This window comes from Schistocerca cancellata, chromosome 6, assembly GCF_023864275.1.
Source record: "Schistocerca cancellata isolate TAMUIC-IGC-003103 chromosome 6, iqSchCanc2.1, whole genome shotgun sequence".
Classification (NCBI taxonomy): domain Eukaryota; kingdom Metazoa; phylum Arthropoda; class Insecta; order Orthoptera; family Acrididae; genus Schistocerca; species Schistocerca cancellata.
In genome coordinates, this window is record NC_064631.1 from 189,061,827 (window position 1) to 189,082,326 (window position 20,500).

The 20,500-nt window shown below is 45.2% G+C and overlaps 1 protein-coding gene across 1 annotated transcript in view; it reads right to left on the minus strand.

The window, feature by feature from the left end:
* Positions 1 to 20,500, minus strand: part of LOC126190936 (arrestin domain-containing protein 17) — a 166,260-nt gene that overhangs the window by 32,116 nt on the left and 113,644 nt on the right. Inside the window, exon 3 of the mRNA XM_049931580.1 lies at positions 11,233 to 11,453. Within this exon, the coding sequence (XP_049787537.1) occupies positions 11,233 to 11,453 (221 nt within the window). The remainder of the gene's footprint in view (positions 1 to 11,232; positions 11,454 to 20,500) is intronic.

A 20,500-nucleotide genomic window follows, 5' to 3' on the forward strand; every position in this document is an offset into this window, starting at 1 on the left:
CAGTGGTCAGAACAGACTCCTAAAGAAGCCTTCGCCGCTGCCATGGAATCATGGCGTCAGCGTTGTGAAAAATGTGTACGTCTGCAGGGCGATTACGTCGAGAAGTAACGCCAGTTTCATCGATTTCGGGTGAGTAGTTAATTAGAAAAAAATCGGAGGCCTTAGAACTTGAATGCACCTCGTAGTGCATAATCTCAGGGACTGATGACCTTAGCAGTTAAGTCCCATAAGATTTCACACACATTTGAACATTTTGAATACTACAAGAGGCTAAACGACATGTGTAGCAAAAGTCATGGGAAATCACTTCCAGCCTCTGTACTCCAGATTCCAGGGAGGGAGGGGCAGTTGCCCTCTCTTGACCCCCATCCACACCCCTGCAGTGACTGATGGGGATTTTCATTACACTAACGTCGATAGATCTGCGAGTTCATGGACTCTGGCAAACGCAGCAACGCTTCATCGGAGAAAAAACAATATCAGTCCTGGAGCACGCTGTCGTTAATGAACGTATTGCAATAGGCATCAGAGGCACTGACGTCGAGAAACGGTAACTGAATTGGTCAGTTGGGGCACTGTCGTTAGTCCGTAACGTTTCACGTTAGTCCGTAACGTTTCAGTTTGAGTTTGTGCACAGTTCTGTTAGCTAGTGCAACTGACACAAAAGTCAGAAGCACTAAATGATGCAACGATTTCCTTGGGACTTCGTATCAACGCTGCTCACAATCCCCAAAAACCGATACACCACCCGCCAGAATCCGAGGAACGGACCGTTCCCGCGAAATGCCGGACATTGGTTACATCGTAAGGGAAATGCGTTATAAGCAAATGGCTGACGTATTTTAGCCTAAGAGAACAACATCAATTGGGGAAGGAGTTGTCACTAAACAAGCGTTCGCACAGTTCATAAGAAGACGTCTCGGAGGGAGACTAGATCTGAGTAACGAATATTTCTCTACACTCTAAATAAGTACGGTTTCGTTACTGCTTGAAACATTCCGTTACTTGCATGTCTCTTCCCCGTACGCAGTTCGTTGTACCGACTCGTTAGTTTCCGAATTCCTCCAATTTCCTATCTGCTTGTCGAGTCGGTAGTGACAAGGAGAACGAATACATTTTCTCACTCTTCATGCTTCCTTTCCCACCAACAGTTGCTTGTCGGGCTCGGGCAAGGTCGCCAGATACGTTTCGTTAGTCCCGTGAATACAAACGCATAAGATGGTGTGACTGAATTGTGCCGGGAACTGTGTATCTCGGACATCAATTACTTCGATCTACCCACGTTTCTTACAAAGTTTTCAGTTCGATTGTACAACTTAAGTGTGATACGAGCTGAATTACGAGGTTAGTTCTATTTTACAACTCGTTATGTTATAATTCGTATAAGTTGGTTGTTGTTGTGGTCTTCAGTCCAGAGACTGGTTTGATGGAGCTCTCCATGCTACTCTATCCTGTGCAAGCTTCTTCATCTCCCAGTACCTACTGCAACCTACATCCTTCTGAATCTTTAGTGTATTCATCTCTTTGTCTCCCTCTACGATTTTTACCCTCCACGCTGCCCTCCAAGACTAAATTGTTGATCCCTTGATGCCTCAGAACATGTCCTACCAACCGGTCCCTTCTTCTAGTCAAGGTGTGCCACAACCTCCTCTTCTCCCTAATGCTATTCAATACCTCCTCATTAGTTATGTGATTTACCCATCTAATCTTCAGCATTCTTCTGTAGCACCACATTTCGGAAGCTTCAATTTTCTTCTTGTCCAAACTATTTATCGTCCACGTTTCACTTCCATACATGGCTACACTCCATACAAATACTTTCAGAAACGACTTCCTGACCCTTAAATCTATACTCGATGTTAACAAATTTCTCTTCTCCAGAAACGCTTTCCTTGCCATATCCTCTCTACTTAACCATCATCAGTTATTTTGCTCCCCAAATAGCAAAACTCCTTTACTACTTTAAGCCTCTCATTTCCTAATCTAATTCCCACACCAACACCCGATTTAATTGGACTACATTCCATTATCCTCGTTTTGCTTCTGTTGATGTTCGTCTTATATCCTCTTTTCAAGACACTGTACATTCCGTTCAACTCTCTCTTCCAGGTCCTTTGCTGTCTCTGACAGAACTACAATGTCATCGGAGAACCTCAAAGTTTTTATTTCTTCTCCATGGATTTTAATTCCTAATTCCAATTTTTCTTTTGTTTTCTTTACTGCTTGCTCAATATACAGATTGAATAACATCGGGGATATGCTACAACCCTGTCTCACTCCCTTCCCAACCACTGCTTCCCTTTCATGCCCCTCGACTCTTATAACTGCCATCTGGTTTCTGTACAAATTGTAAATTGCCTTTCGCTCCCTGTATTTTACCCCTGACACGGGTAGCAGGTCTATGCAGTGCTGCTCTTCTGGGGGAACGCTGGGGGATGCGTACCCCTAAACTTTTTCGTCGATAAAGTAATTTTTTGCGATGTTGAGAACTTGGAAGAGTGCCAAAGATTTAATTCACGGACGTAAATTTTTTAGTCATTGACTGTTTCAAGCATTTCGAAGCTGCGGCAACCGTTCTCGACAACTGAATCGCTGGCAGCCAGTTCGACAAGCATGTAGTGCTTTCGCCCGCTAATAGTGGGGGATGGCAGTGCTAAACGGATATGCGTACGCTCAAATCGCATGTTTCATTTGCGGTGATGTAAACTGAAGTGTTCGATACCACTTTCTCTTGTATGTTTGTGTGTTTCTCGGTATCACCTGCTTCATTTGAGCCATTTTTTATAGTTCGACATGTTGATGACGTCATGGCTAAAAGCAGATGGGTGGTATCCCATGCTTCAGTTGTAACTAAATTTCGCTGCATTGTATCCCATGTCGGTGTACCCACAAACTTTTTTTTTGGAAAAAAGCACTGGGTGTATGTTCTTGTAAAAAAATAGGAGACCTTATTTTTGGGATTACCCTCGTAGAAGAAAACTGTGATCACCTTTGAACCGTGAATTTAATTTAAAAAAATTTTTTTCTTAAAGAATTTACTTTATTTACTAGCGATTCATCAAGTAGTTGCCAGGAAGTAACTGATGGAAAATGAAAATACTTTTAACAAATGTGAATTTTATTCCTAAAAGCCTTTTCAAAAACAGATTTAAAATTATAAGCAGAAAAGCACCCTTGAAATATCAAGTTACAATTTTATTTAGATGCAGAAAGAACAATTAACAGTATGAAACTTCGGGCTGAGAAGCTTGCCTGCACCCTTTCAATACGGCCGTAGTCACGACCGCTCACAACAACCTCTGAAAGAGTAAACTGGTGCAAATGAGCAACACACCAGATTACTTTAAACTTAAAAAATCTTTAACAATTCACACAAACACGTAAACTATGCACCCCGTAAGAGCGATGGAAATGGTACAACTCTCAAATTATTTGCAATTGGTCTTTTTTTTTTTTTTTTTTTTTTGAGGACTCCTACGGTGGAAGGGTTGCAACTTTATAACTTAAAATGACTATTTAAATAAAACCCATAAAATGGACACTTACATAAAATGTACAACAAGCTGTACATTACACATATACGACTTCGCAAGATAATAGACAAGATAAAAACATGTTTCAAGAATTCGGCCTTTAAGCAATAAATTCGTTAACACCGAATCCGACAGACATGACAGAGGCAGCTATTAACGTACGACAGACCGACCGACAGACAGACACTAACTGCAGAACAAATGCGGACGAGATACAGACGAGAAACTGACCAAGAACACAAGTATAATTTAACAAGTAAATGACACAACATATCACGAATCACTTAAATTCTAATAAACTGCGATTCCTGGCGAAGGCCTGGCGCAGCACCCCCAAAACGCTCGCCCGAACCGTCCGCTGCCAGCCGCTTCAACGGACGCAGGAAGGCGCGCCGATCTCCCGTCTCACGGCGTCGCAGCTCGCCCCGGCCAGACCGATGTCGTGGGTTGACTCCTGTTGCTCTCGTGTCGGCCGCGAAGCCACTACCCCTCGCTATACGGCGCGGCCACTGAACTCACGTGGCGACCTCACATGCGCCGACGCTCCAGGCGGACAAGTCATCTTGTGTCCCAGTGCGCGACCGACCAACCGATCGATCCAACCGCCAATACCCCACAGTCGAGCAGACTGGCGGCCTAACACATACTAGCACTCCGGACGACCGACAGACACTAACCGCCTCACCAATGCGGACGAGAGACAGACCCAGATTAACTTGGCTGACCAACTGACCAGACTGACAGACTGCCCTGGCCGAACAACTTCCTCCGACTCTCCGAGACTCGCAGACTCAGATTCACCCCTCTACTGATTTTTTTTTTTTTTTTTTGGGTGGTGGTGCTGAAGTCTGATCAACTTCGTTGATTTTTACTTCTATAGGGAATGGAAGGGGTAAAAATTTTCTCTTTATTTAGTTATTCTTCTTTCAGCTTTAGTTTGGGCACACAGAAGGGTCCTTTAACTCGCTGCTTTTGGTGTGTGTTTGAAAACATGTGTGTAGAAGTGCTAAAGGACTATATGTCCTTAAATTATTGAGAATTGCGTAGGGATATCATTTACGGAGGCTCAAATACTATCGCCTTCGGTACTTTATATTTGTGGTTGCGTAAGGGTTCTACCGTACCTACTGTGGTGAGTTGTGGTGTACTGTCACGTATCATGTCCAACTTCCGAAATAAGGTTCGTGCCTTCTCCTTGACCTTGTCTGAGAGGTAAGATTCGCTTAAGGCTCGATGAATGTCATGATTTCGGATCCACCATTGGGCTCCTGTGATCCATCGTAGGCATCTGCTTTGTACAACCTGTAACTTCTTGTAGTTAGTGGCACACGTAGTACCGCAAGAGGTCGATCCATACAAAACAGATGGTTCGACCGTGGCATGGTACAACCGGAATTTCGTGCGTTGGCTGAGGTATGAGCTCTTCAGAAATGGGAGGAGAGCTCCCAGCATTTTGAGGCCAGACGTCTTCTTCTCCATAATGTGATGACTATACAACAGTTTGGCGTCCAGATGCACTCCCAGGTATTTTACAGTTGTTGCCCAGGGGAGTGGCTGGTCTAATATCCGTAGGCGTTCATTGACGATGGGTCTCCGACGTGTGAAGACAATAACTTTGGTTTTCTCAGCATTGACCGTTATTTTGTTCATGTGGGTCCAGTGGTCCACTAAATCTAGTTGGCGCTGCACCCGTGTGACGAGGTGGTCCATTCTGGTGCCTGCAGTCAGGAGCGCTGTGTCGTCGGCATAGAAACTGGCAGTAACATGTGGCACCGTCGGGAGGTCGTTAATATATAAATTAAACAGCAGTGTAGATATGACCGATCCTTGTGGAAGTCCTTCAAGGACAGGCCGTGTTGTTGAATTCTTGTCATCAATGCGAACATATAATCTGCGATCCTGAAGAAAATTGTCGACAAGTTTTAAATAGCAGTCTGGTAGGGGAGTGGTACGTCGGAGCTTGACGATCAAGTTGCGTCGCCATACTTTATCGTAAGCCTTCTCTATATCGAGAAAGACTCCAATAGTATGTCGTTTCTTGTTGAAATTGTCTTGGATAGATTCCGTGATGCGTAGTAGTTGTAACTCAGCCGATAGCTTCGCCTGGAAGCCAAACTGCTCCGGTCGGATGAAGTTGTGTGCCACAAGGATGTCCAGCATGCGTTTCAGTAGGACACGTTCCCCCTCTACCGAACTCATAGCGCCCTTTAAATGATGCACGTGAACATGCAACTTTTCCCCATTCTCACCAGAGGGAGACACCAAAGCTGCGATTGCCACAGCGGCGCCAACGCCAGAAACGGAAGGCGACTGCTTTACACAAAGCGCTACGGCGCGCTCTTCAAAAAAAATTTTTTTCCCCGGCTCAACTTTTTTTCGCTGAGAGGAGGTTATAAATCAAGTGATTTGTACCGATAATCGTGTACAGTCAGAGTACGGTCCACAACAAGTTTCAAAAAATCATTTTATGTAGTCACATGCAGTAACAAATAACTAATACGAGGTGCATTCAAGTTCTAAGGCCTCCGATTTTTTTTCTAATTAACTACTCACCCGAAATCGATGAAACTGGCGTTACTTCTCGACGTAATCGCCCTGCAGACGTACACATTTTTCACAACGCTGACGCCATGATTCCATGGCAGCGGCGAAGGCTTCTTTAGGAGTCTGTTTTGACCACTGGAAAATCTCTGAGACAATAGCAGCACGACTGGTGAACGTGCGGCCACGGAGAGTGTCTTTCATTGTTGGAAGAAGCCAAAAGTCACTAGGGGCCAGGTCAGGTGAGTAGGGAGCATGAGGAATCACTTCAAAGTTGTTATCACGAAGAAACTGTTGCGTAACGTTAGCTCGATGTGCGGGTGCGTTGTCTTGGTGAAACAGCACACGCGCAGCCCTTCCCGGACGTTTTTGTTGCAGTGCAGGAAGGAATTTGTTCTTCAAAACATTTTCGTAGGATGCACCTGTTACCATAGTGCCCTTTGGAACGCAATGGGTAAGGATTACGCCCTCGCTGTCCCAGAACATGGACACCATCATTTTTTCAGCACTGGCGGTTACCCGAAATTTTTTTGGTGGCGGTGAATCTGGTGAACATGGACACCATCATTTTTTCAGCACTGGCGGTTACCCGAAATTTTTTTTGTGGCGGTGAATCTGTGTGCTTCCATTGAGCTGATTGGCGCTTTGTTTCTGGATTGAAAAATGGCATCCACGTCTCATCCATTGTCACAACCAACGAAAAGAAATTCCCATTCATGCTGTCGTTGCGCGTCAACATTGCTCGGCAATATGCCACACGGGTAGCCGTGTGGTCGTCCGTCAGCATTCGTGGCACCCACCTGGATGACACTTTTCGCATTTTCAGGTCGTCATGCAGGATTGTGTGCACAGAACCCACAGAAATGCCAACTCTGGAGGCGATCTGTTCAACAGTCATTCGGCGATCCCCCAAAACAATTCTCTCCACTCTCTCGATCACGTCATCAGACCGGCTTGTGCGAGCCCGAGGTTGTTTCGGTTTGTTGTCACACGATGTTCTGCATTCATTAAACTGTCGTACCCACGAACGCACTTTTGACACATCCGTAACTCCATCACCACATGTCTCCTTCAACTGTCGATGAATTTCAATTGGTTTCACACCACGCAAATTCAGAAAACGAATGATTGCACGCTGTTCAAGTAAGGAAAACGTCGCCACTTTAAGTATTTAAAACAGTTCTCATTCTCGCCGCTGGCGGTAAAATTCCATCTGCCGTACGGTGCTGCCACCTCCGGGACGTATTGACAATGAGCGTGGCCTCATTTTAAAACAATGCGCATGTTTCTATCTCTTTCCAGTCCGGAGAAAAAAAATCGGAGGCCTTAGAACTTGGATGCACCTTGTAAAATGTTCAAACGTACCTGCGTTCTGTATTTTAATTTAAGAACCCTACCTGTTACCAACTGTTCGTCTAAAATTGTGAGCCGTATGTATGTGACTATTACAGCGCCATCTATCACAAAGCGAAAAAAGTGGTCCAACTAAAACATTCATGTTTCTTTACGTACTACACGAATATGTAATAACAAATGGGGGTTCCTGTTTTTAAAAACGCAGTTGATATCCGTTTGACCTATGGCAGCGCCATCTAGCGGGCCAACCATACCGCCATCTGGTTTCCCCTTCAAGCTAGACAGGTTTCATTCTTTATAGTTTTTTCGTTTGATGCTTTTTTCGTGAGATATTTGGCCCGGTCACGATCAATGGACCACCCTGTATAGTGAGCGATAAACTTATTTCTTTTCATTATTTTGTGAGATATGTCGACGAGAAAAACTTCCGAAGAGATCCGAAATTATGTTGGAAGTCCCCTATGCGCTCTTCTTCTCAAATGCTGGATGAATATAGTGTGGGTAATTTGCGTATCATTAGTTCACCTGCCTCATGACATTTCACAGTTATTAATTTTTTACATTTCACTCACTATGTTACATCTTTACTGTTAGATTATACTTCTTAAATTCGGCCAGTAATAGTATGAAGTAATGAAAATCAAGTTTGCGTTACATCGGTAGGCGTTAGATTGGCAACCTGCAGTAGCTACTGGCTGACCGTTAATATCGATTGGCAGTCAGTGGTCTTGCTGTGTCCTACATGAAATAACAGTAGGTACTTTCGCTGGTAGTTCTTTTTCTGGAAAAAAAGGTTGCAACTTAACTGTTCAGATACATATCAGAGGTTACGGTTTGGTGAGGAAAGTACAGTCCTCATTCGTGTTTCACTGACGGCACACCACAGTCTCGTTTTACATTGTGTACAGGCTCTTTACGTAACTGACATCAGTGTCTGCAGAAATTTATCCGCAGGGAAGTGTGTGTATGTGTGTGTGTGTGTGTGTGTGTGTGTGTGTGTGTGTGTGTGTAGAGAAAGTGGTGGGGGGGGGGCAGCGTGGAGGGTAAAAATCGTAGAGGGAGACAAAGAGATGAATACACTAAAGATTCAGAAGGATGTAGGTTGCAGTAGGTACTGGGAGATGAAGAAGCTTGCACAGGATAGAGTAGCATGGAGAGCTCCATCAAAGCAGTCTCTGGACTGAAGACCACAACAACAACCAATTTATACGAATTATATAACGAGTTGTAAAATAGAACTAACCTCGTAATTCAGCTCGTATCACACTTAAGTTGTACAATCGAACTGAAAACTTTGTAAGAAACGTGGGTAGATCGAAGTAATTGATGTCCGAAATACACAGTTCCCGGCACAATTCAGTCACACCATCTTATGCGTTTGTATTCACGGGACTAACGAAACGTATCTGGCGACCTTGCCCGAGCCCGACAAGCAACTGTTGGTGGGAAAGGAAGCATGAAGAGTGAGAAAATGTATTCGTTCTCCTTGTCACTACCGACTCGACAAGCAGATAGGAAATTGGAGGAATTCGGAAACTATCGAGTCGGTACAATGAACTGCGTACGGGGAAGAGACATGCAAGTAACGGAATGTTTCAAGCAGTAACGAAACCGCACTTATTTAGAGTGTAGAGAAATATTCGTTACTCAGATCTAGTCTCCCTCCGAGACGTCTTCTTATGAACTGTGCGAACGCTTGTTTAGTGACAACTCCTTCCCCAATTGATGTTGTTCTCTTAGGCTAAAATACGTCAGCCATTTGCTTATAACGCATTTCCCTTACGATGCAACCAATGTCCGGCATTTCGCGGGAACGGTCCGTTCCTCGGATTCTGGCGGGTGGTGTATCGGTTTTTGGGGATTGTGAGCAGCGTTGATACGAAGTCCCAAGAAAAGCGTTGCATCATTTAGTGCTTCTGACTTTTGTGTCAGTTGCATTAGCTAACAGAACTGTGCACAAACTCAAACTGAAACGTTACGGACTAACGACAGTGCCCCAACTGACCAATTCAGTTACCGTTTCTCGACGTCAGTGCCTCTGATGCCTATTGCAATCCGTTCATTAACGACAGCGTGCTCCAGGACTGATATTGTTTTTTCTCTGATGAAGCGTTGCTGCGTTTGCCAGAGTCCATGAACTCGCAGATCTATTGACGTTAGTGTAATGAAAATCCCCATCAGTCACTGCAGGGGTGTGGATGGGGGTCAAGAGAGGGCAACTGCCCCTCCCTCCCTGGAATCTGGAGTACAGAGGCTGGAAGTGATTTCCCATGACTTTTGCTACACATGTCGTTTAGCCTCTTGTAGTATTCAAAATGTTCAAATGTGTGTGAAATCTTATGGGACTTAACTGCTAAGGTAATCAGTCCCTGAGATTATGCACTACGAGGTGCATTCAAGTTCTAAGGCCTCCGATTTTTTTTCTAATTAACTACTCACCCGAAATCGATGAAACTGGCGTTACTTCTCGACGTAATCGCCCTGCAGACGTACACATTTTTCACAACACTGACGCCATGATTCCATGGCAGCGGCGAAGGCTTCTTTAGGAGTCTGTTTTGACCACTGGAAAATCTCTGAGACAATAGCAGCACGGCTGGTGAGTGTGCGGCCACGGAGAGTGTCTTTCATTGTTGGAAAAAGCCAAAAGTCACTAGGAGCCAGGTCAGGTGAGTAGGGAGCATGAGGAATCACTTCAAAGTTGTTATCACGAAGAAACTGTTGCGTAACGTTAGCTCGATGTGCGGGTGCGTTGTCTTGGTGAAACAGCACACGCGCAGCCCTTCCCGGACGTTTTTGTTGCAGTGCAGGAAGCAATTTGTTCTTCAAAACATTTTCGTAGGATACACCTGTTACCATAGTGCCCTTTGGAACGCAATGGGTAAGGATTACGCCCTCGCTGTCCCAGAACATGGACACCAACTTTTTTTCAGCACTGGCGGTTACGCGAAATTTTTTTGGTGGCGGTGAATCTGTGTGCTTCCATTGAGCTGACTGGCGCTTTGTTTCTGGATTGAAAAATGGCATCCACGTCTCATCCATTGTCACAACCGGCGAAAAGAAAGTCCCATTCATGCTGTCGTTGCGCGTCAACATTGCTCGGCAACATGCCACACGGGCAGCCGTGTCGTAGTCCGTCAGCATTCGTGGCACTCACCTGGATGATACTTTTCGCATTTTCAGGTCGTCATGCAGGATTGTGTGCACAGAACCCACAGAAATGCCAACTCTGGAGGCGATCTCTTCAACAGTCATTCGGCGATCCCCCAAAACAATTCTCTCCACTTTCTCGATCGTGTCGTCAGACCGGCTTGTGCGAGCCCGAGGTTGTTTCCGTTTGTTGTCACACGATGTTCTGCCTTCATTAAACTGTCGCACCCACGAACGCACTTTCGACACATCCGTAACTCCATCACCACATGTCTCCTTCAACTGTCGATGAATTTCAATTGGTTTCACACCACGCAAATTCAGAAAACGAATGATTGCACGCTGTTCAAGTAAGGAAAACGTCGCCACTTTAAGTATTTAAAACAGTTCTCATTCTCGCCGCTGGCGGTAAAATTCCATCTGCCCTACGGTGCTGCCATCTCTGGGACGTATTGACAATGAACGCGGCCTCATTTTAAAACAAAGCGCATGTTTCTATCTCTTTCCAGTACAGAGAAAAAAAATCGGAGGCCTTAGAACTTAAATGCACCTCGTACTTTGTAACAGGTATGCGCCTCGACAATACCGAGTACGTACGGTACAAAATGTAGTCGTTACTTCTACAGCAGCTGCGCACAGTAGTGGTACTCACGGCGAGGGCGGCGGGCTCGAGGTTGAGGTCTATGGGGTTCATGACGATGAAGACCTGCTGGTTCTTGTGCGTGAGGCCGGAGGGCTGGCGCAGCGCCGCCTTGCAGAAGTACTGCACCCAGCCGTGTTGGCCCAGGAACGTCGAGGGCAGCCCCAGCGGCAGGCCCAGCTTGAACGGGAAGCTGTGGATGCCCGCAGACAGCATTACGGCGCCGCGCTGACCTGTCCAAAACAAACGCCAGACTCACAGAGATGCAGCGACGCCCAAAACTGTTAACTACACTCATGCTCATAAATTAAGGATAATGTTGATACATAGTGAAACAACGCTCTGTTGGGCGGATTGCGGGTTTAAATCACCTCGGGGTATGACCATGCGGTGCACTTGACCTGCGGTCGTCGCACGGTGGCGCTGGCAGCAGTCCACATACGCAGAGGTGTGTTGGTGCCTGTCAGAGTACGGTGCAGCGAGTAAGTGTGTACACGTTTTCAGACGTGCCAATGGTGACTGTGTGTTGATGACGTTATGAGGGGTAGAATACTAGGGCGACTGGAGGCTGGTCAAACACAGCAGGTGTGCCACAAAGTGTGATCTCAAGATTATGGCAACGATTCCAGCAGACAGGAAACGTGTCCAGGCGCTACAGTGCGGGACGTCCATAGCGTACACCACCATAAGAAGATCGATGTCTCACCATCAGTGCCCACAGACGGCCACCGAGTACTGCAGTTAGCCTTGCTCGGAACCTTACCGCAGCCACTTGAACAGTTTTCTCCAGACACACAGTGTACAGACGACTATTCAGTTCAGACATGGTTTATTCGTAATTTTCAACATTTTTATACAGCGACAGCAACTGATATTGTTTATATAAGAATATACAGCCTACAGTTGCAAGTTAACTTTATCGTTTACCTAGGTTTCAACGTTAGTAATAACATCTTCCTCAGAACATAAATAATAACATCTTCTTCAGAACATAAAATATTATGTTCTGAAGAAGACGTTATTACTAACATTGAAACCTAGGTAAACGATAAAGTTAACCTGCAACTGTAGACTGTACATTCTTATATATGGTTTATTCGCCCGGAGACCTGCAAGCTGCATTCCACTGACCAATGGTCACAGGACAGCCCGTAAAGCCTGGTGTCAAGAACACAGTGCATGGTATTTGAAACAGTGGTCCCAGGTTATGTTCATGGAAGAGCCCAGGTAAGGTCTGAACAGTGATCCTTGCAGGGTTTTCATCTGGCGTGAACCAGAAACCAGATCCAACCCCTTAATGTCCTTGAAAGGGACCTGTATGGAGGTCGTGGTTTGATGGTGTGGGGTGGGATTATGATTGGTACACGTACACCCCTGCAAGTCCTTGACAGAGGAACTGTAACAGGGACGTCATTTTGCACCAGGGGTGTAGTGGGTCCCACCTTCCTCCTGATGGATGATAACGCACGGCCTCATCGAGCTGCCATCCTGGAGGGTACCTTGAAACAGAAGATATCAGACGAATGGAGTGGCCTGCCTGTTGTCCAGACCTAAACCACATAGAGCACGCCTGGGATGCTCTCGGTCGACGTATCGCTGCACATCTTCAAACCCCTACGACACTTCCAGGAGCTCCGACAGGCATTGGTGCAAGAATGGGAGGCTATACCCCAGCAGCTGCTCGACCACATGTTTCAGAGTATGCCAACCCGTTGTGCGGCCTGTGTACGTGTGCAAGGTGATCATATCCCATATTGATGACGGGATACATGCTCAGGAAACAGCGGCGTTTTGTAGCACATGTGTTTCGGGACGCTTTTCTCAACTTATCACCAATACTGTGGACTTGCAAATCTGTGTCGTGTGTGTTCCCTATGTGCCTATGCTATTAGCGCCAGTTTTGTGTAGTGGCAAGTTTTGTGGCATCACATTCTGCAATTATCCTTAATTTATGAGCATGAGTGTAGTTCAGTGCGAACACAAGAAAGCCACTGAGAATGAAGTCTCTTGAATGCTGGACTCTGTACGAAGGGGTACCCAAAAAAAAATCGGAATCATTTTTAAAAGCTATATATTTCCAAATTGTTTACAAAACAACCTTATAATCCCCTTCGAAATACTCTTCATTACAACTAATACATTTGTCCCACTGGTGCTTTCACGGTTCGAAATATTTTTTGTAATCATCTTTAGAAATGGCTGACAGCTCTTCCCCCGTTTTTTTCTTGACTTCTTCAATGTTATCAAATCGGTGTCCTTTCATGCCCCTTTTCTTGCGTGAAAATAAGAAAAAGTCGCACGGAACCAGGTCATGCGGGTAAGGTGCGTGGGGCAACGGAACCATGCTATTTTTAGCAAAAACTGTCTAATAGAGATGGCTTTGTATGCAGGTGTGTTGTCGTGGTGGAAGAACCAGTCCCCTATCTGCCAAAAATTGGATCTTTTTTGACGGACACTGTTGCGCAATCTTCTTAAAACTTCCAAATAAAAGATTTGATTGACGGTCTGACCTGGGGGAACAAACTGTGAATGAACTACGCCCTTGGCATCAAAACAGCAAATCAGCATTGTTTTGATGTTTGATTTGACTTGACTACATTGTTTTGGGCGGAGTGACTATGACGTCTTCCATTGGCTTGACTGTTGCTATGTTTATATGTCGATAGCAGCATGACTCATCACCAGAAATGACCTTTGACAGAAAATCTGAATCAGTTTCAAGCTGTTGTTTCAAAACACGATATGTTTCAACTCGACGTTACTTCTGACAGTCAGTCAGAGCCCGAGGAACAAACTTGGCGACAACCTTTTTCCATTCCCAAATCTTCCGTTGAAATTCGCTGAACCGAACTCCAAGATACCTCACTAATCTCTGACAGTCGATCAACTGTCTGTCGACGCTCTGTGAGCACAAGCGCTCGAATTTTTTCGATATTGTCGTCGATTCGGTCAACTGATGGACGTCCAGAACGAGGATTGTCATCAGCCGACATAGCGACATGTCGACATTTTTAAATCGCGCAGACCACTCGCACACTTGAGTTTTTCCCATAGTGTCATCTTGGTAAGCTGTTTTCAACATTAAAACAGTTTCAGCAGCATTTTTACCGAGTAGAAAACGAAACTTCACAGCTGCACGTTGTTCAGTTAAACTTTCCATCATAAAAAAGGAAACGAGAAGAAAACGGCGCTAGCGAAAACAATCACTGCAGATGAACAGGGCAAGCCAAGTCGACAACACAGGCGGCACTCAACTGTCTTATGAGTTGCGCTATACACGCGTAGCGGCAGAAATGCGTACTACACAAGTTCCACGCACGGCAATTTTATTCCATTTTTTCTTTTTTTGGGGGGGGGGGGGGGAGGGTGTACAGGGTGTCCTGCAGGAAGTTGTATATTTTTGTTTGATTATTATGACGTTTAGTGTATATTTAAGCTGAGGTTCCAAATGCAGCTGAAATGAGGCCATAGCGAGTCGGTTTTCGGGCGATACGCCACTAAGTGTGCTGCTGTTTCCACACCACCGAGTCAAAATCCTAGTTGCACGGCTTTCAGTGTGGCGTCAACTGAGATTATTCGGACAGTCATTGGTGTTTTCATCTTATGATGTTAGCTTTGAGCCAAGACTCCAACAGAACATGCAGAAAGCATAAATGGATTTAGATGTGGGTTTTACGGAGGCATGAAACACACGTTTAAACGAAGCAGCGCTCGTAACTAAAACCCATTCATGAACCACTTTCGCAAAACAAAAGTAAATTACGAGTGCTTGTTGAGCTGCGTATCGATCCCTATTAGAAAATCCGATACTCACATTAGGTATGCACTACTTGCTCTAGTGAAACTATAAGTGACATTTCAATGTTTGACATCTTTCCAATACACTGAGATGAAAAAAGACATAGAAGAACTCCTAATATCTCGTCGAAACTCCTTTTGCCTTGTGTACTGCACCAACTAGACGTCGCTTGGAGTCAACAAGGCGCTGGAAGTCCCAAGCAGAAATACTGAGCCACGCTGGCTCTACAGCGATCCGTATATGCGAAGGTGCTGCTGTTTCAGAATTTTATCCACGAACTGGTCTCTCGATCATTTTATATAAAAGCCGGCCGCTGTGGCAGAGCGGTTCTAGGCGCTTCAGTCCGGAACCACGCTGCTGCTACGGTCGCAGGTTCGAATCCCGCCTCGGGCATGGATGTGTGTGATGTCCTTAGGTTAGTTACGTTTAAGTAGTTCTAAGTTCTAGGAGACTGATGTCCTCAGATGTTAAGTCCCATAGTGCTCAGAGCCATTTGAACCTTTTGAATCTTCCATAAATGTTCGATTGGATTCATGTCAGGCGATCTGGATGGCTAAATCATTCGCTCAAATTATCCAGAATGTTCAAACAGTTGTGGCCTGGTGACGTGGCGCGTTGTCTTTGCGAACATGAAAATCCATGAATGGCTGTAAATGGTTTTCATGTAGCTCCATATAACCATTTTCAGTCAATGATCGATTCAGTTGGATTAGAGCACCCAGTCCACTCCATGTAAACACTTGCCACACAACTATGGACTCACCGCCAGCTTCCACCGTGTCTTGTTGATAAATTGGGTCTAGGGCAGGGCTTAACAACTGGCCGGTTTTGAGCGCGATTACTCGCGTCTGCTCAGGCACGTGCTCGCGAGCAGGTGCAAGGTCGCGGAGTAGGAAGGGAGGGGAAATGCGCGCGCACGTTTGAATGTGATCTCGCGTTCTTAGCAGATTTAACTACCCATCTGAATGCTTTGAACATTTTACTACAAGGTAAACATCTGCTAATTACTCATTTCATAGATCGAATACGAGCTTTTAAAATGAAATTGACACTTTGGGTGAGTCAGCTGGAAACAGGAAACCTAGCTCATTTTCCTAAATTATCATCCATGCAAAATGTTCACAAAGACTGTGAACGTTATTCACATAGTTTAGTTGATCAGCGCTTTCAAGATCTGACAGCACTAGACAGTGATTTTGATCTGTTCTCTCCATATTCAGCGAATATTTAACAGATTCGTCCTGAGCTGCAGCAAGAAATTATTGACCTGCAGTGTGACAGAGAATACAGAGACAAACTTCAGAACAAGAAAAACATTTTGGAATTCTACAGACACATCCCTTAGGATAGATTTCCTCGTTTGCACAAACTGGCGGCTACAATAATATCAATGTTCGGTTCCACGTATGTTTATGAACAACTGTTCTCTGCAATGAAATGTAACAAGACGCGCCTGAGAAACGCATTGTCTGATCGAAATTTAAACTGCACGCTGCGCCTAAAATGCACAAGAACAATTACTCCGAACATAGACGCAATTGTAAAGGGCAAGAAGTACAAGATAACTGAGAACCCCACACTTCAGTGACACCATTTATAATGTAACAGTTCACAAATTAATGCGAATGTAGAAGCTAATAAAATTATGTGGCATGTGTACATAGTCCTTTATTTGTTTCATTTGTCGCAGTAATAATTCGTGAGTGATATCCCTGCAGGTGTCCGCGGATTTACATTGACTGGCGGCAGCTGTTGTGTGCCCCACGTGACTCTCCCCACTCTCCGCTCTGGTCCGGTAGTAGGGGTAGCGTGCTCGCGCTGCTCCGTGCTCGCGCCTTACTGCTCACAGCTTGCTCCGCGAGCACATATGTTGTGAAGCCCTGGTCTAGGGCTTCGTGCGGTCTGCGCTACACTCGAACCCTACCATCACTTATCATCAACCAAAGTCGGGACTCATCTGACCAGGCGACGGTTTTCCAGTCGTCTAGGGTCCAACCAATATGGTCACAAACCCAGGGGAAGCGTTGCAGGCGATGTCGTGCTGTTACCAAAGGCAGTCGCGTCGGTCATCATCTGCCATAGCGCATTAATGCCAAATTTCGCCGTACTGTCCCAACGGATACGATCGCCGTGCATCCCACATTGATTTCTGCGGGTATTTCACGCAGTGTTGCTGTTAGCACTGCAGATTCTAAAAATAACCCCAAAAAATTTTGGTCGTACGTAAAATCTATGAACGCTACAAATAATTCAATACCTTCGCTTGCTGACAGTACGGGTAATGTAACTGATGATGATAAACAGAAGGCCGAAATTCTAAACCTAGCTTTCAAAACCTCGTTTACGGTAGAGGACTGCAGCACCATTCCCCCTTTCAATTATCGAACAAACGCAAGGATGTCTGACATAGTCTTTAGTGTATCTGGGATTGTAAAACCCGTGCGGTTCTGGCGCTGCAGTCCGGAACCGCGGGACTGCTACGGTCGCAGGTTCGAATCCTGCCTCCGGCATGGGTGTGTGTGATGTCCTTAGGTTAGTTAGGTTTAAGTAGTTCTAAGTTCTAGGGGACTTATGACCTAAGATGTTGAGTCCCATAGTGCTCAGAGCCATTTGAACCATTTTTTTGATCTTTGGACGCCAGGAAGGCATCTGGCCCAGACGGTATCCCCGTAAGATTTTATGTTGACTATGCTACAAATATAGCACCATTCTTATCCATCATCTATGAGAGATCATTGGAGCAGGGGAAAGTTCCACGGAAATATGGTTCAAATGGCTCCGAGCACTATGGGACTTAAAATCTGTGGTCATCAGTCCCCTAGAACTTAGAACTACTTAAACCTAACTAACCTAAGGACATCACACACATCCATGCCCGAGGCAGGATTCGAACCTGCGACCGTAGCGGTCACGCGGTTCCAGACTGAAGCGCCCAGAACCGCTCGGCCACAGCGGCCGGCTCCACGGGACTGGAAGAAGGCCCAGGTCATAGCAATCTATAAAAAGGGTAAAAAAAACGGATGCACATAATTACCGGCCAATTTCACTGACATCGATTTGTTGTAGAATCATGGAACACATTTTGTGTTCAGACATAATGACCTTTCTAGACTCTGAGAAGCTCATCTGCAGAAAGCAGCACGGTTTTAGGAAACAGTGGTCATGCGAGACACAGCTGGCCCTGTTTGTGGATGATATAGAACAGGCTCTAGATACCTGCTACCAGGTTGATGCCACATTTCTCGACTTTCAAAAGGCGTTCCACTCAATTCAGCACTGTCGCTTGCTCCAAAAAATGCGCGCTTACGGCTATCCGATGACATAAGCAGTTGGACAGATAGTTTTCTAACAGACAGGGAGCAGTATGTCGTCCTGAACGGGGTGACCTCAATAGAAAGAAGAGTAACTTCAGGTGTGCCCCAGGGCAGCGTAATAGGTCCGCTGCTTTTGTGATTTACATAGACGATCTGATTCATGGTATTGACAGCGGCATTAGACTGTTTGCCGATGATGCTGTAGTCTACAGGAAAGTAGTATCAAACGAAAGTTGTGAGCAAATCAATGAGAATTTACAGAAAATAAATGCGTGGTGTAATGACTGGCAGTTATCTCTCAATATTAGTAAGTGTAGCCTACGGCGTATAACAAGGCGAAAATCCCCATTAATATACGAGTACAAAATAAATGCCCAGTCTTTGGAAGAGGTAACACCCGTCAAGTATCTGGGTGTGACTATTCGAAATGATCTCAAATGAAATGATCCAATTACACAAGTAACGGGCAAGGCGAATTCTAGATTGCGGTTTATTGGTAGAATCCTGAAGCGATGCAGTCCTTCAACAAAGGAAATAGCTTACAATACGTTAGTCCGTCCAGTCTTAGAGCACTGTTCGTCTGTAGGGGACCCTTACCAGTTGGGTCTGATTCAAGAGATTGAGAAGGTCCATAGAAGAGCGGCAAGATTCGTGACTGGTACATTTAGCCATCGCGAGAGCGTTACAAATCTCATAGAAAGTTTTAAGTGGAACACACTTGCAGATAGACGGCGCGCTAAACAGAAGGGGCTCACTAAATTCCGAAATCCGATCTTCACCGAGGATGTAGAGCATATATTATGACCACCAACTTTCAAATCACGCAACGACCACCATTCAAAGATAACGGAAATTAGAGCTCGTACTGAGGTGTTCAGACAGTCGTTTTTCCCTCGCACGATCCGCGAGTGGAACAGACGGGGGAAAATATGACTTTGGCGCGAATTGTGCCCTCCGCTACACACCGCTTGGTGGCTAGCGGGGTAAATATGTAGATGTATGTAGATGTAGACAACACTACGCAAATGTCGCTGCTCCCGGTCGTTAAGTATAAAGGGCATCGGACACTGCGTTGTTCGTGGTGATAGGTAAGTAATGCGTGAAATTTGGTAATTTCGGCACACTTTTCACACTGTAGATCTCGTAATACTGAATTTTTTAACGAATTCCGAAATTCCCGTTGTGCGGACATAATCACGTCGGAAACCTTTTTACATGAATCACCTGGGTACAAGTGACAGCTCTGCTATTGGACTGCCCTTTCATACCTTGTGTATACGATGCTACCGCCGTATATAAAAGTATATATCGCTATCCCATGACTTGTCACCTCACTGTAAGTACCACGTTCCCAGAAGTACAGTTAGAGCTTTCTTGTCTGATGCGTTTAATGCTGAGCCCTGAACCCCATTTCGAAGCTAATACCAGGGTGAGTCAAATGAAAACCTTAAGTATTTTTTTTAAATATTATTTATTGTGCATTAGTGGTACAAAGCTGTATCACTTTCAACATAATCACCCCCACTCTCAATGCAAGTTCTTCAGCACTTACAAAATGAAAAAATTCCTTTAGAAAAAAATTATTTTCGTAGTTCGCGCAACCAGTCATGCACAGTGTGGCGTACCTCTTCATCAGAACGGAACTTCTTTCCTCTTATTGCGTCTTTGAGTGGTCCAAACATATAGAAATCACTTGGGGCAAGGTCTGGTGAATATGGTGGATAAGGAAGACACTCAAAATGCAGGTCTGTAATTGTTGCAACTGTTGTACGGGCAGTGTGGGGCCTTGCATTGTCGTGTTGTAAAAGGACACCCGTTGACAGCAGTCCACGTCGCTTTGATATGACTGCAGGCCGCAGATGATTTCTTAGGAGGTCTATGTATGATGCACTGGTGACAGGCATGTAATGCTCCAAAATGACGCTTTTTTCGTCCCAAAAGAGAGTCAGCACAACCTTCCCTGCTGATGGTTCTGTTCGAAACTTCTTTGGTTTTGGTGATGAGGAATGGCGCCATTCCCTGCTCGCTCTCTTCGTTTCCGGTTGGTGGAAGTTAACCCAGGTTTCGTCCCCAGTAACGATTCTTGCAAGGAAACCATCACCTTCTTGCTCAAAGCGCCGAAGTAGTTCTTCACAAGCATCAACACGTCGTCTTCTCATTTCAGGAG